The sequence below is a fragment of the Mastigoproctus giganteus genome, chromosome 11, assembly GCF_048544385.1.
Source record: "Mastigoproctus giganteus isolate SK-2022 chromosome 11, ASM4854438v1, whole genome shotgun sequence".
Taxonomy (NCBI): domain Eukaryota; kingdom Metazoa; phylum Arthropoda; class Arachnida; order Uropygi; family Thelyphonidae; genus Mastigoproctus; species Mastigoproctus giganteus.
Window position 1 is genome coordinate 125,449,898 of NC_143585.1, and position 13,515 is coordinate 125,463,412.

The 13,515-nt window shown below is 36.2% G+C and overlaps 1 protein-coding gene across 1 annotated transcript in view; it reads right to left on the reverse strand.

Moving 5' to 3' along the window:
- Positions 1 to 4,012: 4,012 nt before the first annotated feature.
- LOC150078417 (coiled-coil domain-containing protein 125-like) overlaps positions 4,013 to 13,515 on the reverse strand; it is a 253,546-nt gene continuing 244,043 nt past the window's right edge. The window contains exon 10 of the mRNA XM_090385396.1: positions 4,013 to 4,386. Within this exon, the coding sequence (XP_090241522.1) occupies positions 4,279 to 4,386 (108 nt within the window). The 3' untranslated portion in view covers positions 4,013 to 4,278. The remainder of the gene's footprint in view (positions 4,387 to 13,515) is intronic.

Genomic DNA, 13,515 nt, shown 5'->3' on the forward strand with positions numbered 1-13,515 from the left:
GTATTCTTTGGATTAAACTTGTTCGTGGGTCAGTTTTGTATCATTACCTATGTATTTGAAAGTCACCATCAAAGAGTCTCTCATTTTTAATCTCATTATCTTCATTGCTGCATAAAGGAGAAGATATGTAGTAACAACACGGTCAGATTGTCTGAGCCTGCTCATTGCCATCATGGAGTCGCACGTAAATTCTCTCTGAATGTTCTAAATTGTCCAAGATAAATGCTGGGAAAAAAGTTCTTTTGTGTGCTCTTCAAACAGTAAGTCCTGTGGTATGTTAGTTTCTCCTGGGGCAATTCTAAGGTATTTATCGTCGCTTTACAACATTTGCTGTTGGACGATGAAACTTTCATCAATCTGAACCGCTCGTTTGTCATCTTTAGCCAAATTAATTTTCATGTGACAGTCATCAAAGAATGACTGATCTATCATGATTTGATACAATCGATACAGAGGTGTGTCAACCAAATATTGAAGCCACACTTTAACCACTCACTTTCTTACTAACTCAACCAAATAGCTGGACTTGTATATTTCCTTATATTTTATATGCACAAATAAGGCACCTGAGACATGCATATGGACAATATGGCATTATGGGGCAAGTGATCAATGTGCCTGTTTCAGTAAATCTCCCTTGGCAAGCAATGGACTATCCTGTTGACTGAAACAGGCACATCGATCACTTTCCCAGAATGCCGTATTGCCCAGAATCACCTTATTTGCATGAAGAACGGTAAGCAAGGAGAATAAGCTTCTCTGTCACTAAATCCAACTTTGGTAAAAGGGATAGAATTTCTGGGTAGACAAAACCATTCGACCTAGCACTGGAATGGTGTTGTTCTTAAGTGATCTTCTGCAGCTATTACATACAAGGATCTCATCAACATCAATATCGGGAAACGTGTATCACAGGTGCATCTTTGGCAGCTGGTTTCTTTGTGTCGTTTTCGAATCGGACAATTGCAAATATAGCATACAGAACAAATCATTTTTCATAAATATGAAAAATGTATGTTATTATGTAAATAGCAGTAGGTGTAAAGAAAAGCAGCTTGATCATTTAAACTCATCTGCTCTGTAATTGGAGAAATGTTCCATTCTACATAATTAATACTCACTTCGGGTACATCATTGTTAGATGGAGTGCCATTACTGGTTGAAGGGACTGCTAAATCCAGTGCTTAATTGTCTTTTACGTAATCTTGATAGTCTTTGTCGTTCTCGCACACTCTTTGCTAACTCCATTTTTATTATTTTTTATTTATTATATATATATATATATACGTTTTTTTTTTTGAATTCCCACTAGTGCAGTCTAATTTTATTTTTTTTTTTCTTCACGTGCTCTATCTGGAGTTCTCACTCTAGTGCAGCTAATTTATTTATTTGATTTTATTTTTATTTATTTAATTTGTTCTTCAAGCACTCTGCTTTGAGTTCCCACTCTAGTGCAGCCAATTTATTTATTTTATTTTTTATTATTTTTTTATTTATTCAATTTTTTCTTCATGCACTCTGCCTTGAGCTCCCACTCTAGTGCAGCTTAATTTAAATTTATTATTATTATTTTTTTCCTAACCTGCACCACAGGTGGTTTTTTTTTATCCTTTTTTTTTCTTTCTTCTTTCTTTTTCATCCTCCCTCTGGAATGGGCTCCCAGAGGAATCTAGCAACACCAGGTGGGTCAGAGTCTCTTTTGAGACAGTACGTGTTTTACTGGGACTGGCCCACCTTCCCATGGTGTGGATGATTACACAGAATCATTTGTCCAAGTGACTAATGCTTCTAAGTAGCAAAGAGGCTAGTACAGAACACATACACAAACCTATACCAATACATTTCTGGCCCTTTACAGTTGATTCTGTTCTTCACAGTGATACGAGACAGAGCTAAACTGATGTTCTAGGTGCCACCCTTACAAATACACAGGTCCAATTTTATTTTGTTAGGTTGGCTTGCTCAATACTCTCGACAACACTCTACATTTGACTTCAGCATCGTTGAACACAAAAGCTTTAGCAGTGTGTCATTCAAGTCCCTTTCACTGCTCAGAAAATTATTCATGTGAAAACATCTATAGCAGCACCCAACAATGGAATGTAATGAAAATGCTGATTGCAACAGTACAAGTATTTGTATTGTTCCAATTATACTATTCAACAAATGGCTATAAACAAATGGGTAATTAGGCTATTGGCTTGGATTTTGTTAACCTCTTCCAAATGTTGATTCGGTAGAGTAAGTAGCTGGCACAAGCATAAAATTTTACATTGTTCATGACTTCAGTTCTAGCTGTTCGATTTTAAAATGGTTCTGATTTTCGTCAGAGATGTTTTCACATAAAACATCTTTCGTGCACACAGGGTGCACATGCAGTTTTTTTTTTTTTAAATTATAAATCACAATATTTGCAATTACCTGTTTATATAGCAAACACAAAAACGCTATACATACATTATTAACAACTTCTAACCAATTCAATATCGTAGGACATACACAATGCGTGAATTGCGAACTGCTATGCATTCGAGTATGCACTGATGAAGCAGTCACCTGATTGATCCCTTCAATGTACTCAGATTTAAGGATGCATGCAGGCTTGAATCGTCATCTGAAAATATCCCATTTGGTGAAAATTAATTTTCACCCCCTTGCTCTCATCCTGATGGGCATAATTTTAGGGGTGCCATTTCATCAGCTAGCTTCGGGTGTCGAAATAGCTTGGCACGAAGCTGATGTGGGCTGTCAGTGGCACCTGCCCTAATGTCAAGGCATTCCTACGCTGCTGCGGTTGAGGTACGTGTACATAAGAACACAATTAAGAAATTGTAGATTTTTTATTTCTAATTTAAACACAGTTCATGATTTACACTTATGCACACAACACTTGCTTACAAACACTAATTCACTAAAACACTTGTTCACTACTCACTCTCTGAAACAGTTTTTGAAATACAAAATTACTTGCTTGGTGCAGAACCCACTCGTGTATATATACTGGTAGAGAAGTTTCTGGAAGGATCACAATGTTTCTAGAAAACTCCGTCAAAAGTTCTAGAACCTTCTAGAAATACCCCAACTTTTCTTCCAAATAGGCCAATATTCTAGAATGTTCCGCAACATTCTTGAATGTTGTAGAAAGCTCCAAAATGCTCTAGAAAAAAAAATAAACATAAAATAGATGGAAAAGATGATTATACCAATTACGGGTCTTGGTTTTCAGTCATTAACCTATGATATTTGAAAACTCTAGGTTATGAGAACTTTTTAAGCACATATCTGAGTTTTTGAACATATTTCCTATGAGAATCTGTCTAAATTATTTCAGGGAGGAAATTGATGTCAACCAGTATAATTTGTTAAATAGTGAATCTGTTAAATAAATGTGCCATATTTTCAACTTCAAGACCTGCTTTATATATATTTTTTTTAGATTTGGTTTCCATGATGATTGTGCGAAAATAAGTTTTTCTGGATTTTTTGCTGAATAACATCTAGTTTAAAATAGTTCTAACTGATGTTAACAGTATCTTTATTTATGAAATGAAGAACAAAGGCACTGAAATCTTAAAATTTTTCCATGCTATTGCTGTCACTGCAAGGTAGCTCCTTTAAAAAAAAATTCCTCATATGTGGCCACTAAGCACTAAAAAGTGAGTGTTCAGTGCTCATATGTAGCCACTGAGGACTCACTTTCTGGAAAATAAAACAAAGGAGAATAGCTGAGCAGAAATGCAGAGTCTAGAGAAAAATTTTGCCTAACTACAGTGACCAAACTCTAAAGTAAAAAGTCAAAATTAACTGAATTTCTATTTTGAAAATGCTTTAATTCCTGATTACTAATGTTGAAATTTTCAGGAATACTGCAAATTTTGTCCCACTTAAAACATTTACAATCCAGGAAATCTAAGCTAATGCTCTGACAAAGATTAATTTATTTTTTTCTCAGATTTATTTTTCTCAAGTGGAAATTATAAAAAGAAAACAATACAGGTATTACTAACTTAACATGAAAAAATCCTTTAGTATTACAAGATTTTCCCAACTTATGATCATATTTTGTTCCATGGGGGAAGCAAGTTAAGTTAATATTTACCAAAAATAATAACTAATAGCTTATAAATTAATTAATTATTTGTAACTTATTACAACCCATGTTTGGTTAATAGTCATTTGTGATAAAGGTGTAGCAAAATGATTTTACAAGTTTTTGCAAATAAGGCTTATGAACTTTTCCTTCTATGATCAATTTCAATGATGAGCTGTGCATATACGCTATATACCAGAAACACCATCTTCTGTAATTTCAAGTTCCACCACTTTCTTTGCAAGGATCTTTGTTATAAGTTGTTGATGAACAAGGGCTTCGTTTTTGTCACACAACTAAAATAAAAAGTAAGTTTTCATCAGCTGTGAAATTTTTAACAAATGTTTTTCACTACTAAAATCTACTAAATATTAAGCTTCACTGAACTTAAATTCCATAATTTAATATTAAATAAAGGCTACATGTGCAGTTGAAGAAATTTTAAATTCTTACTTATATTTTTCTTTTAAAAAAGAAGAAGACAACTATCATATCACAACCAGTTGCAACGTATACCAATCCTAAAAAATTAACTGATTTTCATTTATACATTCAATTTCCACATTAAACCATGCTGTTGATTACGTTCAACAAAACTACATATTAAATATTGAGATTACATCTTTGTAACTCCTTATGGCAGCTGATAAACCAGTGGGACAGTTAAAAATGAGCAATAAAGTTTTAGGAGTAGGTATATAGATTCAATTACGCAAGATGCATATTAGTGACTGTGGTGATTTAAGTTAATGCTTTTCAAACTGCTACACATACCACTGGTGATACATGAACACATGGACTAATGCCATATGGCAGGCAGGAAACTTCAATTTCTATCCTTAAAACAAAGAAAATTAAAATAAAATAAATTTTAATTGAAGTTTTTATGACTCGTTGCTTCAATTTAACATATGTTTACTCTTAAAGTTAAATTGTGTCATGTCTGTGCAGAACAGTCATTAATCAGTTTAGGTTAGATTAGGTTTATGATTTTTTGGAACATTAGCAGAATAGGCTATTATGCGCCAAGAGAAGTTTAAAGAAAGTTAAAAATAAACATGGACAGCCAGATGATGAATAGGATCCAGCATCGAAGTACACTGTTTCTGGCCGATGCATATACTTGGACTGGTAATTAAGTTTATGAGTGGCTGGTAGATGCACAGTAGGGTACATTGGTCATCAGCCCTAGATGTAGAGGAGGAAACACAGAGAATATTCAGGCCTCTCGTGCACTTTGTACGGAGTTGAGGGATGTGTTTGAGAAAGGTCAACTTTTTATCAAATATGAGTCGCAAGGATTTTGTGTCTAGCACTAATGGAATGGCACTTTGTCTGAACCCCAATTCTGGTTCAGGATGAAGATTATGCTTATGACAAAAATGTATGCAAATGGTCTTACGTGGTGAGAACCTAAATCAATTAGCAAGTGCCCAGGAATTAAGGCAATCGATGGCTCGTTGCAGTTGCTTTCAATAATCCTCATGTTGTATGACTGAGAAAATATGATAAAGTCATCAATATAGAGGGCACTGTTTACAGTTGGTGCAAGTTCTGCATTGGAATTAACTCTGATGGCAAAAAGCATAACACTTAAAACAGATCACTGCGGTACTCCCTCCTCTTGGCAAAAGGGATGAGAGAGGATCGATCCTACAAACCTGAAAAGATCGAATGTCTAAAAGGTTCTTAATATAATGTGGAGATGCCCTCTAAGACTGAGACTATGTAGGTCTTTTAAAATGTCAAACCTCCAAATTGTATCATACAATTTTTCCACGTCAAAGAATACAGAGACCAGATGTTCTTGTTTTAGGAAAGCATCCTGAATTCCAATCTAATTAAATGGTCCAGAGTGGACCTGTTTTTTCAGAAGCTGCACTTCATGTTGGAGAGAAGGTTATTTGATTCTGAATACTGTATAAGATGGATGCTGACCATTCTCTCCAGGGTTTTGCACAAACAGCTACTCAGGGAGATAAGTCACTAGTTGGTAGGAAGTATCAGATCCTTTCCTGGCTTAGCAAGAATGGTTGCATTGCAGCAGGCATCAGGAAATTACTCTTCAATAAAGATTCTATTATACACAAGGAGAGATGATCATAGATTTTTGAGAAAGGTGCTTAATCATTTCATAATGGATGCCGTCTGGTACAACAGCACTTGTCTTAAAGAGGGACAGAGGTCACAGGAGAGAGTGCTTCTACAGGGATAGGATACACTTAAATAGAAAGGGTGCAAGAATATTTTCTGATGCCATCGAGGCAGTTTTAGGTGGGTCAGAAAACTGCTAGTTTGGGGGGACGAACTATCATTGCGATGCAAGTAAACACATGGGTTGTGTTAGGGTCAGTGGCGTAGCTACCATGTAGGCAGGCAAGGCAATTGCCTCTAGGCCTCAGCTGTTTAGGGGCCTGGCGTCTTTGGCTAATTTTATTTAATTGTTTTCCTATTAATTTGTGACCTCCTTAGTTATGTGTTTATGTGTGGAAAACAAATAGGAAAGGTATTTAACAGAAAATTAAATAAATTCATCTACTGGAAGCCACACTGGAAATGGAAAAAAACTGGTGTAAAACTGATAACAGTGCAATGGGCATTTGATCAATAAAAAAGTTTGCTTTATTGTAATTGTTTTTAGGGAATAATATCGGAACAGCAGTTTCCTTGGATGTATATTTGATCTTCTAACGAAATTTCAAGAAAATATTTAATATTTATATTTATAGCTGCGTTATAAACTTCGAAAACTGGTGTGCAAAAGAAGAAAAAAAATCATCCGCTATGAATAACGGATTGTTTCTTGAAGTGTGTCTTCTTCACAATACTGCAAGATTTCTAACAATACAAAGCTAACAGATTGCTCTTTTTTTTTTTTTTTTTTTTTGGTAGTTGTTGGCGCATAGGCTTCTGTGGCCATAATGCACCTCCCAAGCTTTTTGCAGTACTTTGATTCAAGCCCGAGGCGGGAATCGAACTCGCGACCTTTGGGTTGCCAGGCAGGCACTTTACCCACCCGGCTAGCCCAGTCGGCCTAACAGATTGCGACTAATGGATGCTCAAAAAGTATCGTTAGAAAATATTTACTTGTTACACTTTGATGTCATTGCAAAGGGAAAAATTCAGTTTTAGTACAGAAGCCGAATAAATCCACGGTCATATGCTGTTCTGAGCTGTAATAAAAAGAAAAACCCTGCTGAAAAATAGATTTTCTCCCCATCACTTCTCTTGTTTTACTGTGGTTTTTGGCAGATTGTGTAATTTCACACAATCAATCCATGACTGCTAAACACGGTGCGGTTTCTTGTATTCTCTCTCTATTTTGGGATCTCCTCTGACCGGGGTCGTCCCGGAGTACAAACAGAAAATTTGTTTGTCGGAATGCTGCCCACCAATGGCACCAATTATCAACTCTTTTACTGTCCTTCTAATTTACATTGTGTTCAGATGATCCACTTTGCAAAAATTCAAAAGTGCTACATCAATTAGGAGCAAAAACCGTTTCGCCCAACATAATGAATTACTTTAGTACAATAAAGCACTACTACTAATGATTTTACTGGAAGGAAGTATCCACAATAAAACATCTGTACAAGACGAAAACATGTGGTCACTCGAAAGAAAGTAACCGTAGTCATTTGCATTCAAATTCACACTAGACCAAAATCGGACTTATTAGTACTTCTGCATCCTAGGATGAATTGACTAATTAGAACTTCAGCATCTGTGATGAAACGTCCTGCACACCGACATTGTTGGCTACACCAATTACATAAAGCAACAAAGCAAAACATTGTAACAGAGCAATAATGTAAAATATTGTTAGAAAGTAAAAATGCTAAATATTGTTCCCTAAAACAATTACAGTAAAGCAAAGTGGATTTTTTTCTCAAATTTGCACCAAACCAAAATCGGCCTTATTAGAACTTCGGCATCCTAGGATGAAGCTGACTCAGAGCTATAATGCTAATTTTTTTTATTATTTTTATTTTTGTGTTTTTGTATGGGTGGCTCCTAGAACAAAAGTTCATCTCCGCTTCATTGCTCTGTTCAGTTTTTACAAACTCTGTTAAGGTAAGGCCAGTTGTGTCTTGTCGTGTAAAATAAAAAAAAAAAATTCATTCCACATAGCACATAGGAATATCCCATGCTGGATGAAGACAGACGAAAAGGAAGGCAAGAGAGAGAGAGAGAGAGAGAGAGAGAGAGAGAGAGAGAGGAAAAAAAAAAAAATCATTCCGCACGAGAGAAAGTGACAGGAAAGAAAAACTGTGTTTGTGAGCTTATGTGTGTGTCTGGAGGCAGTGATCAGTGCCGTCCTCCTTGGGGAATGAGTTTCCCAGGGAGAAAAGAAAAACTTGTATAAGATGAAGAGAGGGAAGGAGAAAAGAGGAGGAGGACTATCCTGGCCCAGAGAAGCCCCAATCCAGAATGGATTGCTAACAACAACACAAGAAAAAAAAATAATAATAAAATAATAATAATAATAAATAAAATAAAGGAAAAATAAATAAATAAAACATATAGGGTGAGAGAGGAGCTGGCCTGGTCAGTGAGCTGCAGCCTAATGCTAGGATGAAGCTGACTTATTAGAACTTTTAGCATCTGTTGTGAAACAATGCAATAAAGAAATAAACATTAGAACTTCCGCATCTGCTGCGATGAAACTGACTTATTAGAACTTCAGCATCTCTGATGAAAGTTAGAGCTCTGGAGCTTTGACAACATCCTGGCCGTCTCCCCACCAAAAGGGTATTTTTATTTCTCTCTCTCTCTCTCCTCCCCCAGGGTCGGACTAGAAAGGGTGAACTCCCTCCCCTAAGGAGTTTTTTTCCCCAAGTGAATGAAAGGAACTGGAAATTTCAGGAAAATGAACCCTGTTTTCCTTCATTCGGCAAACAGCTACTCTGTCAGCGCAAGAGAAGTGAAATTACATTTGCAGCTCAGAATGAAATTCAGGCATCCAAACAGATGACACTTTAAGGTGAATTTTTCCGGCATGTGTGTAATAATGAAAATTCAATTTTTCTCTTGAAATTTTTTGATTGTATCAAATGCATATCGAGGAAATATCAAAGTATTCAGTAACAATTACAATTTTCCAATCCGTCACTACAAGTAACGGATTGTGAAAACAATCCGTTACTCGTAGCACATGTATATATTTTTTTTTTTCATTTGCACACCAGGTGAGATGCATGCGAAGTTCTTTCGACATCAGTTTTCGAAGTTTATAACGCAGCTATCAATACAAATATTTTCTTGAAATTTCGTAAGAAGATCAAATATACATCCATGAAACTGCTGTTCCGATTTAGTCCTCTAAAAACAATTACAATAAAGCGAACTTTTTTTTTTTATGAAATGCACATTGTGATCAGTTTTACAACAGTTTTTTTTTTTTTTTCTTCCGTTTCCAGTATGGCTTCCAATAGATGAATTTCCTTGATTTTTTGTTAGTAAATACAATACATACTGAAGAAAGGAAATGCAATATTTTTGTTTTTCAAAAACAACTCGTTGCAATTTTTCGTACAACAATTACTAAAAGAAGTAAAGCAAACTGTTGTGAGAGAGCTGTGCAAAATAGTGTTCACAAGTAATGATGTTCAACTGTTTGTTTTCCATGAAAGTTGTTTACATTTTTATTTTCTCCTTGGATCACCTTGGTAACGCTGATAACGTAAGCTCGAGTGAATTAAGTTTTTGCTGCAATTTAAAGGAAGGAAATCAAAGAATATACTTCTGTTTATGTATATTGAAAGTTTCAATTTTGTAAATTGTGTAGAAATTATTAGTTTTTTTGTGGGGGGGGGAGACATTCTGCTTGTTCACATTTCTGCTTGTATAACATATAATCTTTGGCGCACAAATAAAACAACTGATGCTGATTTAGAAACCAGTATAACTAAAGCAAAAAATTTCTGGAGACAAGTTTTGAAATGCATTATTCAAGTTACATTAATATTAAGCAGTTGCAACATGGGATTCAGAGGTCACCGAGAAAATCTGAATGATAAAAATATAAAAAGTGGAATTTTTTGTCTATAATTTCAAAATGTAATTACCGGTCAACATATTTGAGTCCAACTATTGAAAATAAAATTATTTTTATTTTATCTGAGAAAGTCAAAAATGTTATTATTGATGAAATAAAGTCTGCATCGTTTTTCTCCGTAATTATGGACACTACCCAGGATGTCACAAAAACTGATCAGATGAGTCAAATATTTCGTAATGTTACTGTGAAAACAGAAAATGATATACTATCAGAAATCATTATAAATGAGCGATTTTTTGGATTTTATAGTCATCATCATCATCATCAGCCATTTTCAATCCACTGCAGGATGAAGGCCTCTCCAGCAACCTTCCAATTCCTTCTGTTTTGAGCACTCGCCATCCATTTACTACCCACAAACTCATGAATTTCATCTATCCATCTCCGCCTTTGTCTTCCAGGTTTTCTTCTAGCTCCTCTTGGTACCATTCTGTTATTTTCTTAGTCCATCTGTCATCATGTCTCCGAGCTATGTGTCCTGCCCAAGACCATTTTAGTTCTTTAGTTTTGATAAGAATGTCCTTTACTTGAGTTTGCTGACTAATCCATGTGTTTCTCTTCTTATCTAACAGTCTGATTCCCAATAAAATTCGTTCCAATCTTCGCTGTGTGGTTCTCAGCTTCTCTTCCATTCTTTTGGTGAGTGCCCAAGTTTCACTTCCATAAGTCATGGTGGGGAGTATACATTGGTTCATTAGTTTACATTTCAGACAAACTGGGATATTGCTCTTCAGTATGTGACTATATTTCCTGAATGCTATCCTTCCAAAATTTATTCTTCTCTTGACTTCCAGCCATTTATCATTATTACAGCTAATAACTTGTCCCAGATAAGTATATGACTCCACCTTTTCAATTACTGCTCCTTCAATCATAATTTTCCTTTCTGTGGCATACTTGTTCATCATTACTTTTGTTTTAGCCATATTCATCTTTAGTCCAAAATCCTTACTAACTGTGCACAACTGATTAAGATTTTCCTCTAATTCTTTGGGATCATGGCTTATGACCACAATGTCATCTGGATTCCGTCAGTGTCGATCCACTGGTGATATTCTGGTTATGTTATCCATTTATGGACTAATTCAATGGAAAGGTTTGGTGAAACACAAGTAGTTGCTCTTGACATCTCAAAGGCTTTTGATCGTGTTTGGCATAAAGGTCTTCTAAACAAGCTTCCACCTCATGGTTTGCCAACTGTTTTTAGTAATTCTTTATCCAGTTTTCTCTCTGATCGCTCACTGAGGGTGATGGTAGATGGCTCTCTGTCTTCTAACTTCTCCACTAATGCCGGTGTCCCCCAAGGTTCAGTTCTTTCCCCCACTCTTTTTCTCTTGTATATTAATGACCTTCTTCCATTGACTGGAAATCCTATCCATAGTTTTGCCGATTATAGCACATTGCATTCCACTTTCCATTTTGAGAAACCTTGTCCTGCTCAATCAGCTTCAACTTCTCGAAAATCTGCTACCAATTCCTTAAATGCCGATCTTCAGGTATTTCTCCAGTGGGGCAAAGACAACTTAGTTGATTTCAACCCTTCTAAAACTCAGTCTTGTCTTATATCTCGCAAAAAGGATTCTTCTGCTCCTATGCTTATCTTTAGTGACACTCCGATTTCTAGGCAAAATGATATATCTCTTTTGGGGATTACCCTGACTTCTAATCTCTCTTGGCACAAGCACATTACAAATATTGCTTCCTCTGCATCTAAAAAACTTGGTTTTCTCTTTCGCTCTCGGCGTTACTTTGCTTCCAAACAGCTGCTCATTCTGTATAAATCGCAAATCCGCCCTGCCATGGAATATTGTTCCCACATCTGGGGTGGTGCCCCCAAAACCTCTCTCAGGCTTCTTGATTCCATTCAGAAGAGGGCAGTTAGGTTAATTAATGATTCATCTCTAACAGAGTCTCTCCACTCGCTTTCTCATAGACGTACTGTTTCTGCTGCATGCCTCTTCTACAGATACTTCCATGGGCACTGTTCTTCTGAATTGGCTTCTATAATTCCCTCTCTCTCTTTCAAAACAGTCCGAACATGTGCCGCCAGCAGCCAACATCCATTTACTGTCCAACTTCAAATCCACAGAATCAACTTTTCATCTTCCTCATTTATTCATTCAACTGCCATTTTCTGGAACAACCTTCCTTCATACGTATTTCCTGAAAATTACAATCTACAGAAGTTCAAGTCCAATGTCAACAAATATCTTCTTTTGTCTTCTCAACCTCCAACCCAAGCATGGTACTAAGTACTATAGGTTCTAATACCTCTCGGGTTTGGGGTTCACATAAAAAAAAAAAAAAAAAAACTCCAGCTTCACTCCTTTCATTGTTTCCATTGGTGTACAGCAGATTTCCACTTGATAGACTTATAAGTGATTCAATTCTTCTTGTTGTTTCAGCCAAACCAATGATATTCCAATTCACATTTTCTAATTCCTTTTCCAGCTCTAATATCCTGTCTTCACTGATGAGTGATCTTATGTTATAACAGGCCAAGTTCAGTTTCCGTGCATGGCAGCCTAGTCGTACCCAGAAATTCTTAGCACTCTCTGCTTCCACTCTGATCCTCTCACTGCCGTAAGAGGGGGAGTGAAAGCTGCTGGGGACTGAGGGCCATTTGTTTTGTCGTGCTCTAATATGCTGGAGGGTTTGGTCTTTTCCTCTTCACGCTGACCAGACGTCTTGAAGAGAACCACTCTACACGTTCGTTGCCACCTAAGTGACGTAACATGGCTTACCATCGAGAAGGTGTGCATGAGTGGATTTTAGGGAGGCAGGCCTACCGGACTTCTGCTAAATCTTCTGTAATAGAGAGATATTGGATCCATCAGTGTTTTAGGCTGAGTGTTTGATAACACACAGGATACCTGTTCCCCTCTAAGCTCCTCTAAGATTTTATAGTACAAAAGATCAATCAGCTAGCAAAACTGAAAGTGACATTATTTACTGTATAGAATCCAAAGGGCTAGATTTACAGAACTGCCGAAGTCAAGGATATGATGATGCCGCAACAATGAGTGGGGCATATAGTGGTGTGCAATCAAGAATATTACAAAAAGTTCCAAATGCCTACTATGTTCATTGTACATCGCATATCTTAAACTTAGTAATTAATGATGCTGTGAAAAAGTAGCTGGCGTGTCTTTATTTTATGACATAATTGAAAATATTTACTCATTTTTTGCGGATAGTATTGTACGATGGGATCTATTGAATCAGAAACAGAATGCAGATGCAAATGATAGCGCTATATCAGCAGTTACTCTAAAGAAATTGTGTCCAACACATTGGTCATCAAGATTTGATTGTTTACTAGCTTTGTGCTATAGATTTACAGATGTCCTAAAAACGTTAGCAA